The 16,824-nt window shown below is 39.0% G+C and overlaps 1 protein-coding gene and 1 long non-coding RNA gene across 3 annotated transcripts; one reads left to right on the top strand and one right to left on the bottom strand.

The window, feature by feature from the left end:
* Positions 1–9,331: 9,331 nt before the first annotated feature.
* On the top strand, positions 9,332–11,348 carry ATCAN2 (Ca(2+)-dependent nuclease family protein). 2 transcript variants are annotated; one of them, XM_048083378.2, is made up of 9 exons: positions 9,333–9,735; positions 9,821–9,876; positions 9,949–10,063; positions 10,142–10,258; positions 10,361–10,548; positions 10,609–10,665; positions 10,732–10,891; positions 10,973–11,041; positions 11,117–11,348. In XM_048083378.2, exons 1-9 carry the CDS (start codon positions 9,589–9,591, stop codon positions 11,213–11,215), a joined length of 1,008 nt encoding a protein of 335 aa, XP_047939335.1. In that variant the 5' UTR covers positions 9,333–9,588; the 3' UTR covers positions 11,216–11,348. The 2 variants fall into 2 exon arrangements, with proteins under 2 accessions (XP_047939334.1, XP_047939335.1); XM_048083377.2 differs by having other exon boundaries at positions 9,332–9,735; positions 9,949–10,258.
* A 4,477-nt stretch (positions 11,349–15,825) lies between these two features.
* On the bottom strand, positions 15,826–16,444 carry LOC125187359 (uncharacterized). Its single transcript, XR_007170595.2, has 2 exons — positions 16,315–16,444; positions 15,826–16,211 (listed from the first exon to the last, which is right to left on the bottom strand). It is a non-coding gene; the product is annotated as an uncharacterized LOC125187359 (long non-coding RNA).
* Between the last annotated feature and the right edge of the window lie 380 nt (positions 16,445–16,824).

Raw genomic sequence — 16,824 nt, 5'->3', positions numbered from 1 at the left:
TTGCACCATAGCTTGAGCAAGTCATGAGAACTTAGATTCATAGGAGAACATCAAGGCAGTAGCTAAAGCAGTCATGAACCAACAACATGTATCGCAAGAACAACAACAAATCACCAATCCCATAAGCTCTCAAGAATTAATCTATGAAAACAACAAATGCCCCATCAAGTTTTCCATCAAGCACTCACTGCCATAACTCAAAGGAATGAGTAAAGGGGAAAGGGAAGGGTGACTTAGCTTAGACGGGGAGGCGGACCGGCGAGGAAGCAAGCGCCGGCGCAGCAAGGGAGGATCGACCGGCGGCATCACTCGCCACGGCTGACGGCGGGGGTGATGCTAGGTTCGGGTTCCACACTTGGCGGAGGACGAAAGGCGATGCCTTTCCCCATCGATCGGCGACCCTGCCGCGGGAGGCAACGCGGGCAACGCCTCTGCACGCCGGAGCTGCGCGGCGTGGCGACGGCGGTGCCGGCGTTTGGCATGAACCGCCGGGGAAGCCGAATTTGAAACCAGAGCACCACTACTCCTCCGCTCCTCGAAAATTTGGGGGAAAGTGAAGGGATGGCGGATCGTTGAGGATTGAGATGTGAACCGGTGAGGAGGCGCGCCGGCGACGCGCCGACGGCGCAGGGGACGGCGACTTCGCCGAGAATCGGGCGAGAGGGAGGAAGCCGCCGCTGTCGGTTCTCCATTTTCGATTTCAAGGAATGGCGATGGGAGAAGAGTATTTTGGGTTCCCATTTCTATCTTGTTGGGCCACTTGAGTTGATTGGGCCGAGATAGGTAAATTAAGGAGTTGAGCCAAGTTAAGCAATTGAGGAGTTGGGCCAGTAAGAAGAGGCTTTAATTTAATTAAGTTGGGCCCTAGTATTTAAGTAAGTGAATGCAGTGGGCTTTGAGCCAAGAAATTAATTATGAAGAGTTGGAATTTATTTAAGGATTTGAGATGGAGCAATAAATTAATTTCCAAATAATTACTAAGTTTCCGGAGGTGGAAAATTTTTGGGTTGGAGCTCACAAGTCGAGAAATAAATGTCTAAATAAATTATTTAAACTTCGAGAAAGGGAAGTATTAAGGTGGGAGATGCGAAAACCGACCGGCGTCGCCCCGCGACGCCATGGGCGGCCTTAAGAAAAATCCGAAGAAAAAGGATTTAAGAGGAGACTTTCCAAGAATTCCTATTCTATTAAAATAGTGCCCGAATATTTAAGTTAGAGAAAATAGAATTTCTCCAAAGTTAGTAAAGAGAATAAATAAACTCTGCAGAGTAGTGAAGCCGAGGTAGGATTAAGAAAAATCCTATAAGCCGAGACTGAGATATAGGTGCTATCCAATAGGATGCATGCATTCTTTCTAAAGAGAAATAATTCAAGTATTAATTAGCGTGCTACGCTATTTATTTTCAAGGGATAAATTGCTCGAGGGCGAGTGAGGCTAAAGCGAGTAATTGAGTTGAGACATAAGCACATCAGGTGGGCTTTCTTTTAATATCCAGCACTATAGTGTGGATATAAAGCAAATATTTGTGAAATTATGAAAAATCATCTTTTCTCAAAAATGAAGCAGTGATTATTTTAAAGTTGTTGTCATGCCATAAAATGTTTGTTTTGAGGCCTATCTGTTGGGGTAATAGCCCGTGGGTTTTGGCGATGTCAGCCCGAGTTTAACGAATTCGGTTCCCAATAGGACCGCAAATCCTGTTCGGAATAATGTGCACGAGAGCCGTGAGCCATCAGCTGTTGGCCGGCGATGTGTCCGCTGAAGGTGGCCACCTTCACGGTACACGATTCTCAGATAAGGCGAGGATCCAAAAGAATTTAGACTGCAGTCGGACATTTAAGATCACAGAGAATTTAGTATGCTCGGGCCTTTTAAGAAAAACCCCCGTGCGATACTGTGGATGGATGACAACTATATATTGTATGTTTTGTTTTCGGCATGTGTCCACTGAGTACTCCTGTACTCAGCCCTGCATGTATTTATAAATGTGCAGGTTGAACGTCAAGAGGATGGAGTAATGATCGGAGTCGATGCTACTAAATAATCAAGTGGATCTTTTCACGATTCGTGTCTTCATACACGAAGTCGTCTAGTATGGACTTATTCCGCTGCTCTTTTGTGAAGTGAGACATCTTAGAATCTCACCTTCGAACTCTGATTATTGATGTAATGTTCATTCTAGTTCTAAGACCATGTAATGGTACATTTGACTTCTATTCTATGATATGATCGACTTGGCCTTCGGGCATATTCACAAGTTCTTTCCCCGTTTCTTTCCCCGTTTCTTTAATCCCCCCATTAGTCGCGATTTACCCGCTTTCGCTATCCTTAGCAAAGTGCGGTCGTGACAGATCTATTTGACCGATTATGCAATTAATCAATTCACATGTTAAACAGATAATAGCATGCTATAACACAAATAATTCATGCTCAAAGAAAGTAAATCCTAAAACATGAATTTTACGGTTTAGGGTTACCGATTTGATTCTCCAAAGAATCATCGATTGCTCGCGCCTTCTCTACGATGATCTTCAATACTAGACCACGGATCTTCTCTCTGGTTCCTGAACTGTATCTCGATATCAGGGTGGACTGATCATATCAAAATACTAGGACTCGAATAAAGAAGACAGAAGAAATCCTTCTCCAATTAGGAGAGAAATTCGAACTCCTCTAGGTAGAGGGGGACGAAAATTATGAGTAATAATAATGAATGATTTATGTCTCATTTATTCTCCTATTTATATTAAGTTCCTTTTTGGGTCCAGACAGGGATCTATGGAAGGTTTTGGATATGAGCTCCCCCAATTAGCTTTTTTACTAATTAAATTGAACCCATAATTTAATACAAGCTTATATTGGAATATTACGAGCAGCCACTACAGAAGTAATATTGAACTCTCCCCATCCAAATCCGAAATTACAAGTAATCCGGGTTTCCACTTTGTTTATTATTTATTTCCCATGCTTAAGATATAAATGTCCATTAATTAATTAATGTCTGCTATGGACTTAATTAATTAACATCTTATTAATTCCAAGAGTGGACTTAGCAAGAAATATTTATTTATTATTCATAGAGCGATAAAACTCCAACTGGCCAGTTTTCTGAATAATAAAACCTTGTTCGAGCTCCTGTTGAGGACATTATCAAACGAGACACACCTCGCACACATTTCAACATAATAGCAATCTTAGCACCGCTATATATTAATCACCACTACCCAATATATCAGGATTATTGGGTTGCGAAAAATCCGCACCATTTGATAAATCACCACCGTATGCTCAATGCTAACATATGTAGATTAAGAAATAGTATTTTATCAAGACCTAGTCTTTCAGTAGATAGCATAAAGACACGTCTTGCTGTTAGATCCGTTCAGTGCTATACCACACCAATGTCATCTTATTTCAGTAAGGCTTAGAAATATGCGGACTGACATTGCAACCTTTCACGATAGGTAGCCAAAGCCTATCTAGGTTGTGAAATTCTTCTTTTTCTTTTGAAAAGCATAACATAGATCTGACCGTGTTACCTTAAAGTGGACGACGCCCACAACCGGTCTACTAAGCAAAAGACTTAGACTTTGTTTACTTCTTATGCATTTAAATGTTTGTAAAACATCTTATAAATGCAAAAGCAAACACAGTGTAATAATAATAGTGATTCTATTCGTGCGAGACTGCTCGAATAATACTGAATTGAGTTAAAAGTGGATTGTAGAGTTTTATGTATACAAGAAAGATTCTATTCGCGCGAAAATTGCTCGAAACATGCTTTTCAGTATACCAAACCTAACAGATATTACAAATACAAATGTTGAAAATTGAAATTACAAAAGAGTCAAAAGACTTAAACAATAATACATGCTTGTTAGCTTGTATAACAATTTAAATAAAAAAACTTGAAGTAAAAAACAATAAATTATAAATGTAAATAGATAGTATATATATACTCTTAGTCGGCGAAGGAGATATTTCTAGATAACTAAATTGAGGATACCTTTAGCAATTCAACGTTAATTGTTGAGTTTTATTTGACCATCAACAATCATGGTAGAATTGTCAAAAGTCTCCCGGATTTAGTCTTATAGAGAAGTCTTCTTCACCGATTAGAGTATATACAAATACAATTATATAATTGTATTTGTATATTTTAAAGTTGAAACAATTGAAAAAAAAGAAATAAAGGAAAAGGACTTGAGCCCAACTTAAATTTAAAATTTAAGTTGGGTTGCCTACGTATCATTAATGCTCAATTACATTAAGGAATTAAAGTCCACGTAGTTCTCTTACCTTACTTACCTATTCGGCAATCGGCGGTAGATCTCTCACTCCACCTCATTCTTGTTGTTGTTCTTCTTCGTCGGGGTAGTAGTCTTGGTCGTTTTGTACTTGGGTCGTGTTCCAATCTAGCTCTTGGTCTCTAATGTCAGCCGAACACCAATCGTCAAGTAACATGGTGGCTTCCATATTTTGGCCGGATAGTCTACTTCTTCTATCGTCCAAGACGTTGCCTCCAACACTAAAAGCGGACTCGACGGCGACAGTGGAAGCCGAAATTGAAAAAATCTCCTTGGCCATTGATGCAAGTATGGGAAAATCTTTCTCATGTGTTCCCCACCAATCGAGGACGTCGATTTGGTTGGGAACGGGACCTTCATCTTCATTCAAAGAAAAGCGTGAGTCAAAATATAAATCTAACTCACTTACCGTCCTTGCCGACGAACTGCCGCTGGTGGTGTAACCGTATAGGTCGGCCAATTGGGATTGTGCGTCGGGGTCATCAACTTGAAAGAACCCAAAACTGTGTTGTTGTTGAGGGGTGGTCCGTTGTCTCACTTGGTGGGTACTGTTGTACTTGGCTTCGTATTCGACAAAAAGAGTTCGCAACTCAAACTCAAATGCATGTTTGATGACGGAGAGATTGGGGAGGTTTATTTGGAATGTTTCGGACAAACGTAGTTTCGGACAAACGTATGTTGTTGTCCTCATTGTCATCCGATTGCAAACACCGAAGTGGTTGAAGATCAATATAACTCAAATTGTTGTAATAAAATTCTAAAATCTTCAAGGTACCGACTAATTTCCATTTCGGATCCAAAACCTTTGCAATAAAAAACACCGTTGGAATCTCACTGAAATACTTAAGCCATTTGTCAATCATATAATATAAAACACACATCAACTTAGGATTTGAGACGGAATTTTTCATAGCCGTCTTAAAACCAAGTGATATATACATGCAATGCTCTAAAACACGAACAAATGTGCAATAATAAACACCCGATAACTCAACAGTCGCATTTTTTGAAATCTTTGAACAATTTAAACAAACTCATGCTTTGCTCCCAACATGCATGCGATAGATATAAATCAGCAACAGGATAAGTCCTAAAAAAAATCAATCAAATAATCTATATGCTCCAAAGTAGAGTTCAAACAATCATATGTGGAGTTCCATCTAGTAGACACATCAATTGTAAAATTTGTGTACCTGATTTTCTTTTGATGACAATACTTCTTCCAAGCCCTACCAATGTGAGGCTTCCAATGGATCAAATTTACGGCAGTTCTAATAGGATGAACATGCTTTTGCCACAAAGAAAGAGCATCTTGTACACATAAATTTAAAATATGACAAATGCACTTTGATGAAAATACTTACCATTTATAACCGGGGCACAAGCCGCAATTAAGTCGGCAATACTTGCAGTGTTAACGGTTGCATTATCAAAACCAACAGAAAAAACCTTATTGCACAATCTATATTCATTCAAAACTTGAATAATTAAAGCAGCAATTGTGGGTGCGGTGTGTGGCGTAGGAAATTGTCTAAAACCAATCAAACGCTTGTGCAACGTCCAACTATTGTCCAAAAAATGACATGTAATGCCCATATAAGAATATCTTTGAAAAGCATCAGTCCACACATTAGAGCAAATGTTTACTTTGTGACCCAAGGTGGACAAAAAACGTGTTACTTCTCTTCGCTTCTCAAAAAATTGTTTGTTGTTAGATCTTTGATGTGAAGTTGCGGGTATTCTTTTAGCAGCGACATTAAACGTGGTTTGCATAGTGACTTCATATTTTTTGTCATCAAAAAAATTGAAAGGCAAATGCTTCATTGCAGCCCATCTAACCATAGCATCTTGAGCAACTTTATGATCATATTTAAAAAGAGGCGTACCTGTTGTTTCAGACGCACCGGACGGGAAGTTTAGTTGGGTTTGGGATTTGGCGGTCCCATATTCGATCGGATGCTTTGCCATTAAATTACGATGGAGAGTACCATAGCCCCCACCGGCAAAAAAGGGGTAGAATTTATCGCAATAGTTACAATATGCGACAAATTCATTGGTCTCTTCTTGAGTGGTTGGATCTAGTACCGGGACTTTTTTATAATGTTTAACAAAAATATCCGATTTCAACGCCTTCTTAGTCTTACCCCGCCCGGTTTGAGTTTCAGGAGGAGGAACCGCTTCATCATTTTCACCAACTTGTCCGGCGCTCGTTGGAGGATATTGTTTAGATCCTCCATCTCCAGTTCCACCATTACCATCGTCGTCGTCAGATGATAAATTCACGTTTCCATAAGAGTGATAAGACTCGTAACCTTCGCCGCCACTCATATAGCTAAGTACCATGGCAGCCCTATGATCTTCATCGGCCTACAAATATTATATACAAACGGTATAAATAATGTATAGTACCAAAAACAAGAATATATTTATATATTATATATAGTTGTGACTTGTGAATTTAAAAAGAATTTGTAAAATTAATATTCGAACAGCTTACTTGCAAACGCATAGCGGTTTGTCGGGAAACCTCATCCATAACCTCACGACGACTAGGGCGCTTTGCTTTCCGACGACCACTTTGATCTTGGTCTTGGGCAATTCCCTTGCCCAGATCACCACCACAACGAGATGAATACATTTTGCAAATTGAAAAATAAAGAGAGAGTATAACTAGAGTAGTGGGGGATGGTATTATGATAGACAATTGAAGTAAATTATAAGAACAATTTGCACAAATATTATAGTAAACAACTTGAGCAAATTAGAGAGAATGGAGATAGAGATGAGAAAAATTGTGAGATTGAGAAGAGAAATCCTTGTTAACACAAGAATGGGGTGAGTAGAAATGAAGGGGAGAGGGGGTACTTATAGGAGAAAAAATCAGATTTAATAAAAAAAAAATTGAATTTCAAAATTTTGAAATCGGCCGGTTTACCGCCGGAACCGCAGGTTTTCCACCGAGAACCGGCGGTTCCGGCGGTAAACCGCCGATTTCTGCCCATTGCGTCTGAAAAGCTGCACTCCTACGCCTGAAAAAGTTGTCGGAACCGGCGGTTTCTGGCCGGTTGCTGACCGGTTTCCGACCAATCCGCCGGTTTGGTCACCGGTTTCTGGCAGAAACTGCCGGTTTCTGGACCGTTCTGCACCCCTACGCCTGACCGCCTGAAAAGCCTGCCGGAACCGGCGGTTTCTGGCCGGTTTCCGACCAAACCGCCGGTTTGGTCACCGGTTTCTGACTGAAACTGCCTGTTTCTGCACCCTACGCCTGCCACCGCCTGCCGCCTGAAAAAACCTGCCGGAGCCGGCAAATCGCCGGTTTTGAGCCGCCGGTTTCCGGCGAACTGGCGGTTTCGAACCGCTGGTTACGGTTCTTCATTTTTTGCGAACTTGAACCGGCCCGTCCGAACCGCCGAACCTTTCCCGGTTCCGAACCGTCACCGTGGTTCCGGTTCACGGTTCCGAACCGCCGGTGACGGTTCTGGGCCGGTTCAGCCGGGCCGGTTCGGTTTGGTGACCTCTATGTACAAGATGTATCAATGTGATTCCTTGAATATGTCAACATAATTTAATTGAGCGAACTACATCAAAAGTCCCTAACGTTTCCATTTGTGACACTGCAGGTCCCTAAGAAAAAAAAATATCGCCGAAAGACTCTAACCTTAAACATAATCACGTATCTTGTTTTTGTAGCCAATTTTCGGACCAAAATACCCACATGCCTTGAAGGGCATTTCAGACATATTACCCTCAACCTGCAAGCCTACTCTACCAACATCTACACGACTTGCACACCTTACCCAAATACTTTTGTCAAATCATAGTCGATATTTCCCATGCTGTGTATTTACCTTTATTTTAAGGGTATGAAATTTGAAATTCATTTCTTTTCTCTCACTTCAATTCATCCTCTCATTTTTTTTTGTTTAATGAGTGTGCTCCCTACCGTCGTATACGCATTCGGTCATCCTATAGTTGAGTTTGACATCGCAATGGGTAAATTGCTCTTTGACTGGTAAGGTGAATTTGAGTGGATTTTGCAGCTAAATTTGGTTGTATTCAATTTAGGGTTTATGCGTGTTAGGCTGTGTCCAATTTTTTGGTGATTTCATTTCACAAATAATGGCGTATAAGTTTTTGTGTAGAAAACTTTTCTAATTATACTGCAAACTCAAATAATTTTTTGTGTTTTTCTAATGGAATAATATCAAATATGGGCTACTGCAAAAAATTTGTGAGATATACTCAAAGGCACGGGGTATATTCCCTCTTTTCCATAATAGTTGAGTTATTTTATCATTTTGGTATGTTCCATAGTAGTGGAGTCATTTTCATTTGTAGACTGTAGTAATAGTCAATACATTTCTTTGAGTTACTTTACTCACTTTTACTTCCTCCGTATCAAGGAAGATGACTCATTCCTTGGATGACACGGTATTTTATGTAACTCTATTTTGTGTGTTAAGTGGAGAAAGTAAAATAAAAAAGAGAATAAAATAGAGATAAATGTATTTATACTTTTTATAATGGGTCATCTTGGATGGGATAAATCAAAAATTAATGGGATGGAGTTAAGAGTGTCCACTATAGTTGGCCGGGCCAAGCCACAAAACGTGGCCAAGCCATAAAATCGTGGGCGGGCCACCAACGCCCATGTTTTACACTATGGTGGACATGCCCAAACCACCAAATAATTTATTTTTTTTATTTTGTGTATATTTTAATTAAAAATGGGTATATTTATAAAATTTGTGTAGGAATGGGGTAAAAAATGTCTATAGTTATAAAATTAAGAAAAAAAAAAATTGAAAATAGGGAGAGCCGGCTCTTGCTGCAATAGGAGAGCCGCGGCCGGGCCACGCGAGTGACGCTGCCCCCCCGCTTTGCACTGTAGGGAGCCGCGGCCGGGCCACGGGAGAGCCACGAGCCACGGCTCTCCTATAGTGGATGCACTAAAATCTTCCAATCAATGCGATTCCTTTCTTCTAGAGGCAATAAAGGCAATGAACATAGCCGTTGACTAATAATTTCCTTTCTCTCAAACCGTGGCCTCTCCTCATTCGTTACTGAACTCGACTTTCATCACAACTTTCCTCCAATAGAATTTAACACACGCAGAGAGAGAAAGGAAGCAGCTCAATTATAAATTACACTTGCAATTTTCAATTTGTTTCCCCTATATTGAATACCTTGTTCAGAGTTTTCGTTAGTTTCGAAGTCAATTGTAAATCATATTCAAATATTGAAGCCCCAAATCGGATAAATTCCAAAATTGTACTATAAATGGGAAACGCTCTAAGATTCCTGTGCGCCAAATGTTGCGAACCTTCGCCGGAATCCGATTCCGTCGGCCACCACGGCGTCACTGCCGAGACTGTCGGAGTTTCCGCCCTCGCTCACGATCTTTACAACTTTGAAATCACCAACCAGGTATCCCCAATTCCCAGATTCATTCAACTTTCCTTTTGTTCCCAAGAGTGATATGAGTAGTAAAGTAATAAAATTTCAATTTTAGGTTCCCCAAGAACTAGGTAAGCATGTTGTGTCATCCAGAAAAGCTCAATCCAACTGGTAAATAATCGATCAATTTTCCTTAATTAATTGAATTTAGCAAAAGCATTAAGCAACATATGAAAATGAAAGGTACAAGAAGCTAGCTGTAGCGTGGAGGGAGACAAAACCGCCCCCTAAATCCGCGGAAGAAGCCTCGCGGCTCGTGATTCAGACGCTCAAGAGGCATCAGAAGGCGGACGTCGAGGTTTCTGACAGGATTAGCTTCATACCTCTTGGAATAATGAGTACAATTTATATAATCTTGATTGCTTTGCTTGTAAAGGGTCTCTTAGCTTTCTATGGCCTTCCATTGCATCACACTTTGGTGGACCTCACCACTGGGCCTCCTCCCTCCCACTCCCAGCCTCAAGGTCTCAAGTTCGAATTACATACTATACCCGTGAGATGAAAAAAGATGCCTCCTTTCAACCTTTTTCCAATTATTTAAACAGTAGTGTGTTGTTTCTGATTCAATAACTATGCGATCGGGCGATGTCTACAGGTAGATCCGAAGGCTGTGGCAGATGGTGATACCATTACGGTATATGTAAGTGTTGAAGACTCTAGGGAGTCCGCGAATGTTCCTAGGGAAGTCCAAGTTGCAGCTGTTGAAAGAGCTAATGCCCGCGCTCAGAGGAATTATGATCGTGCAGATGAACTCCACAAGCATATTATTGATGCAGGATACAGGTTCGGATGATAATGTGCTTTCAGATTAGATAACCGGTGCTGATAAGGCTTTGTTTGCAGGGTGATAAATCTTCAAAACGAGGAGGTTCTCGCCAAGAAATACAGAATAAGATTGAGGTATTGATTTACATAAAATGCATTTGAATGTGAATGATTGTTGAGACATTTATAATACTTAAACAGAGGAATTGATGCACCGGAGGGTAAAATGCCGTTTGGACAAGAAGCGAAGGACGAGCTGGTAAAAATTGTGCAGAACAAGTGTCTAAGAGTCCTTGTGTTTGATGAAGATCGTTATGGTAGGTGCGTAGGAGATATATATTGCAATGGCATCTTCGTTCAGGTAGTATGATCAACCTCTCTCCGATGGAATCTTTGATTATGATTGGAACACGATGCGACATATTGTTTTGAATTTTGATAGGAGTCGATGCTTAAGAAGGGGCTAGCATGGCACTACAAAGCTTATGATCGACGTCCCGAGCTGGATAAGGTTAACATCCGATTACACCTTGTCTTCTTCTCTGGTTATTTTGGATTTTAAGCCTTTATATTGTGCACAATGTAGTGGGAGAAAGAGGCTCGTGCAAAACGCGTGGGTTTGTGGTCGTCTTCTAACCCTGAGATGCCATGGGAGTGGAGAAAGGACAGACGTCAAGGCAGATAGATAGCCCACCATCTTGGTCCAAGGTTCATAATGTGATTATGTTGTATTTAAGCAAATGGTATTGAAATTTTTCCTAACTTGTTAAAATTCTGATATTTCTTTCCCTTTCTAAGCACAGCTATTTAAAAAATCAGATCATCTCTTGCAAATCACTAGAAATATTTCACTATTTTGTGACAAAAAAGATGGGTGCATTCAGCGGCTGATCCAGGAGGAGGGGAGGTCGACCCCCCCCCCCTCCCCAACTAATTTTTTCTTATTTAGATGTAAAATTTCCTTGTCCACTCCCTCCACCACTGGGTGTGTTCATACAGAAGCAAGATTTTGACAATTTATGCTATGTCAGCAACTTCTAATGTCAGTTATCCACAATGCTCCATGGTGAAAAGCCATGTTGTGCAATGTAGAAAGTGCATTCAGGGAGTACTCCCTCCTTTCCATAGGAATGGAGTCATTTTGGTACGCTCCATAACAGTTGAGTCATTTTCCTTTTTAGTAAAAAAGTCAACACATTTCTTCTCATTTACTTTACTCTCTCTTACTTTATTACCTTTTCATTTCCTACTTTATTCTTCATCTACTCAACTCACTTAACACAGTATTTCTTAAATCGCGTGCCGAAAAAAATGCCTCCACTACTGCGGAACGGACGGAGTATTTTGGTAGCATGCGATAAAGGGCTATGAATATTTTAGTCTTGGCTGAGCGAATCAATTGAATGTTACTAAATACTCCCTTCGTCTGCGAATAGGAGTCCTATTTCTTTATGTTTTAAGATATGTTAAGAAAAGTGGGTGGAAGAAAGTTAGTGGATTAGAGGTTCCACTTGTAGTATTAGTTTTAAATTATATGTGAGTGAAATGAGTTGGTGGAATATGAGGCCTATTTATCATTTATGGTAATTAGAAGTACCATTTAACTCTATCCCACTCGTGAAATAAAGAACTTATATAAATAATATATTCGGGTGAGCCTTTAGCGCACAGTAGTCTTAAGAGTTTTCTTCAGCAATGCTACCAAAAGAGTCCTTATCATAGTTTCTTTACTAGACAATTGTCCATACTTGAAAACCAGCTAATATATATACTGAAAAAAATGGTTTCTGATGGTAGCCAAAATCATTAAATATACATCATATCAGCCAAAACACAGAAAAATTAGAAGACAAAGGGATGCAGTGATAACATGAAGAAACAAGTTGAAAATTGAGCACCTGAAGATCCAAACAATAGCTTCATTTGAAGTAACCGTGAGATTTGAAAACGAAGCCAAGCATCACTGTTGCAGAAGCATGGCAGCATGCCAGCATACATAATAATGCTTAGACAAACTAAATTGACTCTCAGAGTATCAGAGAAAAATTCAAAGAGAATCAGGATTTGATGCAACCGAAGGATCGATATTTCAACAGCCAATCACTAGTAGCCGAGCCGTGAAGTTCAAGGATAAATTGAATGGACTAATTCAAGAAGTTTGGGCTCTTGAATTATCCAAGAGGCCCATGGAATATAGAGGTCTAAGCAGTCCAAGTTGCATCACTTTAATTGCATGTGACTAGGCCTAAGAGTGAAGACAACTGCACTATCTGTAAAGAGAAGGGCCCATGGAAGAGAAGAAAGAGATGGGGAGATTGGGCAAATGAGATGATTGCCTTCATTCGTGCACAAGTGAAGAAGAAAAAGTAGTTTTTTTTTTTTTTTTTTTTTTTCAGGTTTTAGGAATTGTAATATTTTAAGTTTTAGGCCTTCTAAACTCTAATTTCTAGGGTTTGTAATTTTTAATTTTCGACTGAACAATGAAATTGTTCAACGTTTTCTATTTACGGGCAGTGGCGGACGCATAAATTTTTGCCACTAGAGGCTCCACTATATTTTATATAGTCAAAATTTATGTTATTAAAAAAATATTTTATCTTATGTGTTCCATTTTTTCTATGTGAAATGTCTCGTATTAAATGTTTTTTTAATTTTTACTATTTTTTGAATGGACCTTACAATATATTACCTCATTTTACTTAGAGTTTATAATAAAAAATGGAGTATATAAAAATAGGACGCTAGTTCTATTTTTTAAAATAGCTCTTATTTATGTTTTCTAAATATGCAATATTTGGTTTTCGGCATGAGATTTTATGCAGTGTTGTTTTGTGAGTTAATGAAAAGAAAGTAAAGTAAGAGGAAGGAAAAAGTAGAGAGAGTGTTGTTTCTATTTTTAGAAACGTTTTATTTTTAATTAGACAAATAAAAAAGGAAAATGTTTCATTTCATATGGGACAGAGAGAGATGGAACTAATACTGGCATATAAAAATTACAATTACAAAAACTGAAAAATGCATAAATAATTTTTTTGAGAGAAACACTGCCTATTCAAAAGAATGAATCAATTCAATTCATAGTTAGTTTTAATTTAAATAATTTTAAAACTGCTCAATATAATAAGGATGTAGAAGATGTACGTAGAGGCATATCTTTAAATTTATACTCCCTCCGTCCCGCTTAAGATGACATGTTTTCCTTTTTAGTTTGTCCCAACTAAGATGACACATTTCCTTTTTTGGTAACTTTTTCTCTCCAATTAATACACTCAACCATTTTTTCTCACTCCTATAAAAATATCTATCTTTCTTTATCTCTCTAATTTAATACTTACACCCACTTTCTCTCTTTCCAATTAAACACTTTAACCAATAATTCCTAAAACCCCGTGCCGGCTAAGCAATGTGTCATCTTAGCCGGGACAGAGCATACTTGTACATTTTCCAAGAAAAGAACTCAAACAAGATAAATTAAATAATGATATTTTATTGATATGTATATCTTCTTCTTCCTCAAGACATGGAAAACCATTTTTATGCAACTTAAGAAATTTAAGTAATTTAAGTTTCAGCCTTTTTTATCCTCTAGTTTCCAACGATTTAATATTCCACGTCACTAATTTGGTGAGGGTTGAACTTGACTTTTCAAAATTTTGAAAAATTTGTAAATAGGAAAAAAAAGGAAAAAAAAATTTGGGTAGGACCTTAAGCCCCTCCCCCTCCCTTGCTGCATCCGCCAGTGTTCACGGGTAAAATAGTTTGTAGTTGTGAATAATGCAATTTTATAGTTGAGGTCTGGATGAGGCCTGCAGGGTTGTGGGAGCTGTGGCCTAGCGTAGAAAATGAGGGGAATGATGACGTGGAGGGCGCTTGGGGTCTTGATCCGAGACGAGGTTGTGGATGCCCTAAGGAGTCGATTCTCATGTGATTATTATATAGAGTGAACTACTCCCTCCGTCTCAACTAAGTTGAGTCGTATTCTTTTTTGGGACGTCCCAATAACGTTCAGTAAAAACAAAATATCTAATCCCTCTTACTTTATTTCATCATGTACTTCTTATTTTACTCCATCATACTTTATTCCATCATCTACTTTACTCTCTCTTATCTCTACTACTCCCTCCGTCCCAACTAAGTTTTCACAAAACTTTTGGACACGGAGATTAAGAAATTGTGTTGAATAGATTAAATGAATATAAAACAAAATAGGAAACGGAAAAAAGTAGAAGAGATAAAGAAAGGGTAAAGTAGATGATGAAATAAAATAAGACTGATTGAATGTTTTGTTTTTTGTCAAAAAGGGAAATGACTCAACTTTGTTGGGACGTTCCTAAAAGGAATACGACTCAACTTAGTTGGTTGGGACGGAGGGAGTACTTTTTTTTTTCTCTCTCTTATTATACTTTATTTTCATTTAATTCATTCAACAATATTTCATAACTTAGTTGGGACGGAGGGAGTACTTCACTCTATATAATAATCACATGAAAATCGACCTCCTTGGGGCATCCATAACCTCATGTCGGATCCAAGTCCCAAGTCCCCTCCACGTCATCATTCCCTTATTTTCTACGCTAGGCTACAACTCCCATATCCCTGCAGGCCTCATCCAGATCTCAACTATTAAATTGCATTATTCACAACTACAAACCCGCCTCTTCCAAAAGTTTTGACCTAACTTAATTGGAACTTAATTGGAACGGAGGGAGTAGTTCTTACCTCCAGTATTAAATGAAGTTTTTTGCCCACTTTCAGGACCGAAACCCCCATACCTTGATGGGCAATTTAATACATTCATTGTTAATTTTCAATTGTCTCTACATGTTTCTTAAACTTAATTATTTCATGATTATAATTACAATATTTAATTTTAATTGACCATTTTACAACACTTAATAATAGAGAAATACATGCAAATACTAATCTTAAATTTTAAATTAAATAGATCCTACTCAGTTTCCCCATATGCCATAGTACATGAATTTTGTCACTCAACTAGAAGCTTCACTCAGAATTGACGAAATAAATGAAGTCTTTAAATAATAAAAAATGAATTAAACAAAAATAATTGCTACTTTCAAATCCTCAGAATTCTTACCGTTGATCTATGCATAGACAAATAGTAAATGTAACATTCCGACTTTTATCGTCTTGTTAAGGTGGGTAGAATGTAACACCTCGTTTATTTTTATTATTCTCGAAATGACATTAAATGTTTAGCCGAAAATTTCAAACTAAAGAATAAAATAAGTTATTATAATTCTAGTAAATAATTAAGGTTATACATAAGTGAGAAACATAGTCAACCAAACTTTTTATTTTACAAGTCTAACTACCGGGATACATCTCTAAAAACTATGAAATGGAATACAAGAGATAAAATGGTGTACATATGTGGGCCTATAAGTTAAATCCCAGCCCACTTCAAAAATTTTGGAACCCATTCATGGAATACCCAAATAACTAAATTAATTCTTGTTTATTGCTCCTCCACCTCCTCCTTCCTTCTTCTTCCTCCTGATGACTCTCATCCCCCCTCAAGCCACGTCTGTTCCACCTCCTGCTTGATCCACTCCTCCACTTCCTACTTGATTACTTTCCTTCCCTTTAAGGCACGTAGCTGCTGCTTGATTACTCTCCTTCCCCTCAAGGCACTTAGCTGCTTGATTACACTCCAGCTCCTGCACATAATTCACAATCACTTTCTGCAAATCCCAAACAGAAACAGAGGGAGGGCCGAGAGGGAGGGAGATAAGTAGAAGAGCTCTCGTTTCCAATACCAACCATTCACGGCAGAAATCGAGAGTTCAAGGGTGCTGCCTAATTCTCTTCCAATAAGCATCCCAAATCACAGAGACGAGTCTGCCAAGTCCAAGGAAACTACTCCTTTCAGTCCCACAATTTCACAATTCAATATCGTGTTTTGAGGTATAAAACCCTTCCCCTTTTGATCATGTTTATACATAGCATATCATCCACCAACTCTCACCCAAGTAATTCAATCAATAACAATCAACAAAGAACCGAACACAACGAATTGAACACCCCTCTGTAACTAAATGAACTACGAAAAGAACTTAATTTGAGTGCGAGAACTTATCTTGTGTTTCAGGGCTGGTTCGGGTGTGATCGAGTTGAGTTCGGGGTTGCTTCGAATGGTTCGGGGGCTGCCGGATACCGGCGAGGTTGTTTCGAGCTCAGTCGGGGCTGCTGGATATTGATTCGGGGCTGTCCGACAGCAAGCGTACGGCGATGGCGTGAGCAGCGCCGAGAGAGGAAGAGGGAGTGGGGAAG

This window comes from Salvia hispanica, chromosome 5, assembly GCF_029641045.1.
Source record: "Salvia hispanica isolate PSC_SH4W2 chromosome 5, Shi_PSC_v1, whole genome shotgun sequence".
In the NCBI taxonomy this organism is placed as follows: Eukaryota; Viridiplantae; Streptophyta; class Magnoliopsida; order Lamiales; family Lamiaceae; genus Salvia; species Salvia hispanica.
Note: the sequence above shows the minus strand (reverse complement) of the source record. Positions and strands in the feature narration are given on the sequence as shown.